At 43.2% G+C, this 5912-nt stretch overlaps 2 protein-coding genes across 5 annotated transcripts in view; one reads left to right on the top strand and one right to left on the bottom strand.

Moving 5' to 3' along the window:
- LOC108757166 (alpha-methylacyl-CoA racemase) overlaps positions 1-5912 on the top strand; it is a 229404-nt gene that overhangs the window by 66952 nt on the left and 156540 nt on the right. The window lies entirely within an intron of this gene.
- LOC108757157 lies at positions 1391-1786 on the bottom strand. Its single transcript, XM_018501560.1, has one exon. The coding sequence runs from the start codon at positions 1784-1786 to the stop codon at positions 1391-1393; it is 396 nt and encodes a 131-aa protein (XP_018357062.1).

Raw genomic sequence — 5912 nt, 5'->3', positions numbered from 1 at the left:
CCTGCAGCAATGTACTCGTCACGGTCTTCGCGTAACAAAGATTCATCGAGTGCTACAATTCTCGCAATCTCCATGGCTTCGCGATTACATTGAACTTAATACAAATTTCAGAACGCGCGCGAAAAACGATTTCGAAAAATTTGTATAAATTAATGAACAACGCGGTATTCGGTAAAACTATGGAGAATGTGCGCAACCACATTGATGTAAAATTATTAACAAAATGAGACGGTGCGGAGGCAATGATTGCAAAACCAAATTTCCACAGTCGTAACGTCTTTACGGAAAATTTAATAGGCGTCGAACTGCGCAAACTCGAGGTGAAGTTCGACAAACCGATTTACGTGGGTATGTGTATACTCGACATATCGAAAGTGAAAGAATCTGCTTGTACGAATTTCACCACGAGTATATGTTACCATTGTTTCGTGACAAATATAAAATAATGTACACCGATACAGACAGCCTTATATACCGCGTCGAGCGCGAGGACGTTTATGAGACTATGAAACGCGATATCGCTAGATTCGACACGAGCGATTATCCGACGGACAACGCGTACAAATATCTCTCGCGAACAAAAAAGTACCTGGTTTGATGAAGGACGAAAATAACGGTGCGATAATGACTGTATTCGTTGGTCTCAGAGCGAAGATGTACGCGGTAAGGGTGGACGGCAAGAAGGACACTAAAAAGATGAAAGGCGTAAAGAATAACGTCGTAGCGCGAACGATAACGTTCGACGATTACATGCGATGTTTGAACGAAGAAATCGAAATGATTCGTCGTCAATCGTGTATACGATCTAAACTGCACGAAGTATACACGATATCCGAATCGAAAATTGCTCTGAGTCCATACCACGACAAACGAAACATCGTACCGGACTCGACGGAGACGTTGCCATGGGGGCATTGGCGGATACCTTTGTAATATATATACATGTACATACATATCAACATTTATATTACTATTATGTTTTTATATTTTTTTTTATATTCTCATACAGTGTATATGTACATATTACTATTATTATGCTTTATATATTATCTTAATTTGTACTTTGTGTATGTCTTTTTACATTTTTTAAATATTCTCATACAATCATACCTGTTACTATTATCATTATAATTTACATTACAATATTATGCATGTTTTTTTTCTTTTTTTTACGTTTTATATAAGTATTATTATTATGTTTTATGTAGTGCCATTTATTATGTACGTATATTACTATTATTTTTCATTTCATGTATTGTACAATTATATACATATTTTATATCTGTATATCTCTAAAGCGAAACAATAAAAAGGATAATAAAAAAATATTTTACACATTTACATACTTATATTTATTATACAATATACATATATATCAATTAAAATTTTATCAAATAACATTGTTTTTGTGTATCCATGAATTGTGCGATCCATCGAATCCCAGCCACTTGACGTACATTTTGTCGCCCTTCCTGCGCAACACTTTCTCCACGAGATACACGTCCGGATGAGTAGCGCGATGCAACTCGTGCTCGTAGAACGCTCCAGCGACAGATTTTCCACGATAGTCCTCGAATAGATAGGTTACGGGATTGGTACGCTGCATCTTAACGATCGTAAACACCTCGGTGGTCCAATTTGATGTGTAACTCTTCTTAAAAATCGTCTTGTACTTGCTCACCGAATCGCCTACTTTGAATTTTACAGGACCCGCTATCTTTACTGCATTGTACACTATGCCCAAGAGTTTTTCGGTGATCGCAGAAGTTACGTCGACGGGTCGCATGTCGATGGTGCGATGCTTGCGCGCGTTGTAATCTGACACGAGACGCGATAGCTCGTCGACTCACTTGTAATTGCCGTTGAGTGTAAACATCTTCCACATGTCGTTTTTGAACGTGCGATTGAATCGCTCGACCACTGACGCTTTCAACGTCGAATACGTGAAATAGTGATTAATATTGTATTTTTTCAAGATTTTCTATACATTTGCATTGTAAAATTTTTTCCCCATATCCGTTTGTAAATTTTTCGGACATCTTCCACTCTCTCGAACGATCTCAGCGATAGCGTTAGCCGTCTCGCTTCCACCCTTGCTCTTGAGCGGAACGGCCCATGCATACTTGCTCAACACATCGATGACGGTGAGTATGTAATGGTAGCTTCTGTTGAAACTTGAGTACGGACGCATCTCAACGATATCAGCCTGCCACAGATCGTCGTACCCCCGGACTATAACGCGCCTTCGCGGAAAATTTCTTCTCGCCGAAGCGTGCAATTCCTCGACGAGCCGACGTCTCTCGGAGCTAATTTTTTCTCTCTTTTCATCAGATTTCTTTTTCATGATTCGACATGTAATATACTGAGTACAAGAAAATAATGTATTTTTCTCACTGGTGTTACTCGACTGACACGTTTTATGAATACGCGATTTAATTTATAATAAGACCGGCTTCGCGAAGTTCCTTGATGATCGACAGCATCTCGTTGTCGTGAGCGTTGTTGCCTGCTCGGTGCGAAGGGTCGAACAATCGTAGACGATCCACCAGCTCATTGGGATCATCCCAGTGCACGTAATCGATTGTTGTCGTTCAATGTCATTGCATGAGCTAATCCCTTTCCACATTTCTTCTGTTTCTTGGGTGTGACCGACATCAACGGCGCGATTACGTGTTTGTACTTGTATCCTCTGTTGCTCAATAATTGACCCTGTGAATGGTTCTTGTGTTTGTGCGTGTTCGTCACCAACAGTATGCTCTTGTACTTGCATATCGTCTTCCGTGTAGAGAACATCGTCGGGAATTCTCTTGAAAATCAACTCGTAAAGATCGGCTGTATCAGCGTATCGTACGCCGTCGATAATTATGTTGTCCGCGTCATCCACGTTTAAACTTTTATTGCCAAACATCAACCCATCCTTCTGTAAATAAACGCCGTACACGCGATCTATATCGCTCTCTTTGTCTTGCGCTCCCCTCAGAACAGCCTCGACGTACTTTTGACCCAAACCAGCGGGCCCAAACCAGCTCGTAACGCCTCTCGATCTTCCAATGTTTGCAGCTAATTTTGAACCTTCGTCGCTAGGGAGTCTTCCGTTGTTTCGAAACAGTTCTCCAACGACTCTATCGTCGATATGATTTTGGCACGCGGGGTGGAGGTTATTGGTTGTACATCATCGTGCGATCGATCATTGGATTTATGCAGAGTTGTGGAACGCTCGAATGTCTCGCTCGCTTCTTCTCTCTCCTCTTGTTCCGCTTCCTCCTTCCTCTTACGTTTATAGGCAGACGCTGTATCTTCGTCGCGCAACTCTCTCTTTGTCGCGCGCACGCCGGGGCTGTCGGCGAAAAGTCGCAGCAGCTCGATAAGAGGCTTAAAATGTCTGTCCAACGCGATGCCCCCTCGATTCTACCGGTCTTCAGAGCGCGATATTTCTTGCGGATCAACTCGCTCGTCTTCTCGATCGCTCTCGCGATTTTTTCACGCTCGCGCACATCTGTCATGTTCGTCTTTAACTAAGTATCGACAACGACTGATCGCGTTACGGTATCGCGAACTCATTAAATCCTTTTCTGTATCGTCCATTTATGAGCGCACTGTCTTTGTCTATCACTACGAATCCATATTTTTGTTGCCAACAGGCGCGGCACAATGCGCAAAATTCGTCATACGACATATCGGTATTCACATGATCGTTGTAAACGTGTTTCAAGTTGGTACCGTCCTGTTTGAACAGGATCAGAAGGTCCGCGTTGTCGCGTATCAGATGTTTAGGTATCCTCGCGTACGTCTGACAGAGATAGAAGCAGTCAACGTTTGGGTGGCGACCAATCGAAAAGTATTCTCTCACCACATCCTGCTTATCGCATACCATCAAAGATAAAAATAGAATTGGGACGCGCCTCACTCGATGGAACGACGTCACTGTTGTTGGAAAACGTAAAGTAGCCAATTTCATCGATAGACGTAAATAAATTTTCGAGATATCGATACTTTGGCTGTTGCAACGATTTCGAATAGACGTACACGTTCTCGAGTAAATGTACATCGTTCGGGCTCTCGAGTAAGCTTATGAGAACGTTAGTTTTACCGCAATTCGGCGGGCCGCAAATGATCGCGCGTATAGTACTCGGCAGCATTTCGCCGTGCTTGCGCTTTTCCGTGCTACCTCCCATCATTCGCGATTTCGCGTCACAGTTCGTGACGCGTATCGTCAGTGGTTGCAGCACGAATTTCATGCTCACATTACAGGCTGTGCGCTCTCGAATGACTATTTAAAGACGTGCGCTCTCGAACTACTATTTAAAGACGTGTGAATCCCGCGAATCGCGCAGTAGCCAAATGTATCTGGATTTGAGTCATCTTTCCGATATTCGAAACTTGAGCGCCGAGCAGTTACAATATATATCGAAGGTCGTACTCTTACGCGTGTATGGCGATTATATCGAACACGTCTGGGACCAGCTTCCGGAACACGTGAAGGCAGATTCGGAGGTTCGAACCTATCGTCGGTGCGACGAGCACTTACAGTCAACCGTGGCAGCGAACGCACATCGACGGTCCCGCACCTAAGATAAAGGACTGTAACGAATGTCAGCGTTAGGCGGTAGTCTGTTGAATCAAGCGATAAACGCGCTTCCTTTCGAGTTACATATTCCGGGCTACCAGTTTTGCGGCCCAGGCACTCAACTTGCGAAGGGATTATCAGAGGTGACGCGGGCATAAATCCGCTAGACGCGACGTGTCGAGAACACGACATTGCGTATTCGCACAGCAACGATCTCATCGATAGACACGCGGCAGACAATATACTAGCAGAGAAGGCGCGGAAACGCATTACCGCAAGTGATTCGGCTCTGGGCGAGAGAGTCGCTGCTGCTGCCGTCTGGGCAGTGATGAAAGCCAAGACCAAGATCGGCATGGACATGAAACCGAAGAAGACGACGACGACGAAGAAAAAAACGAAGAAAAAGCGGATACTTCCAACGGCGAAACGGGGTGGTGCGTTACCGTTTCTGCCAATGTTGGGCGTGCTCGGATCCTTGATCGGCGGAGCGGCCAGCGTGGCGAAAGCGGTAAACGACAACAAAGCCGCGCGACGTCAGCTCGAAGAGCTGCAACAACACGACCGCGCGATGGAACAGGGCCGCGGACTGTATCTCGGCCCGTACAAACATGGACTTGGTGCAGCTGCAAAGAAAAAAAAAACGCCAAAGAGACGATAAAAATGCCGTCTGCGAAGATTACAGTGTGGTGATCAACGCTCGTCACGAATTGATTTTAATACGTGCGCGCAATGACAACAATTGTCTGATTCGGCAACAAAGCTGACGCTCGAATTATTCAAAGTACAGTGGCAAATGCCGCACGTGTGTAGTTTAAAAAAGACATATCGAGCAGATCATTAAATCGAGAAAATTTTATAAGGAAGAGAAAGAGTGCATGAATTAAAAGAGTGCATGAACCGTAAAGTTTGGAGTCAAAGTAAAGTCATGTAAAAAGTGTTTTTATATAAAAATTTTTTTATTTAAATATTTTAATTTCGTACAACAGAATTTTGTTTAAAGTTCATATATGAATTGAGTAAGATAACAATTTTTAAAGATTATAATTTAGTGCTTACAAGGTGCGTCCCAAAATTTTCCGAACTTTTGAAATAAAACAACAACGGTTTACTTTTTTTTTCAAATTCAAATTTGTTTATTCAAAGTAGTCCCCATCGGACTCAATACAACGTTTGGCACGATCTAAAAGCATTTCGAATGAGTGTTTTATGTCGTTCAAAGGTATGTCCTTCAGAATAGTGGTACAAGCCCTTTGGATGTCTTCTACGTCCACATACCGCTTTCCTTTCATGGACAAATGCATTTTGCCGAATAGGTAGAAGTCACAAGGTGCCATATCAGGTGAAT

This window comes from Trachymyrmex septentrionalis, unplaced genomic scaffold, assembly GCF_001594115.1.
Source record: "Trachymyrmex septentrionalis isolate Tsep2-gDNA-1 unplaced genomic scaffold, Tsep1.0 scaffold133, whole genome shotgun sequence".
NCBI classification, from domain to species: domain Eukaryota; kingdom Metazoa; phylum Arthropoda; class Insecta; order Hymenoptera; family Formicidae; genus Trachymyrmex; species Trachymyrmex septentrionalis.
The sequence above is the reverse complement of the archived record's forward strand: the minus strand, read 5'-3'. Positions and strand labels throughout refer to the sequence as shown.

What these genes read in the sequence shown, in the direction of transcription:
- LOC108757157 (XM_018501560.1), bottom strand. Translation starts at nt 1,786, where the DNA reads ATGCGACCCGTCGACGTAACTTCTGCGATCACCGAAAAACTCTTGGGC.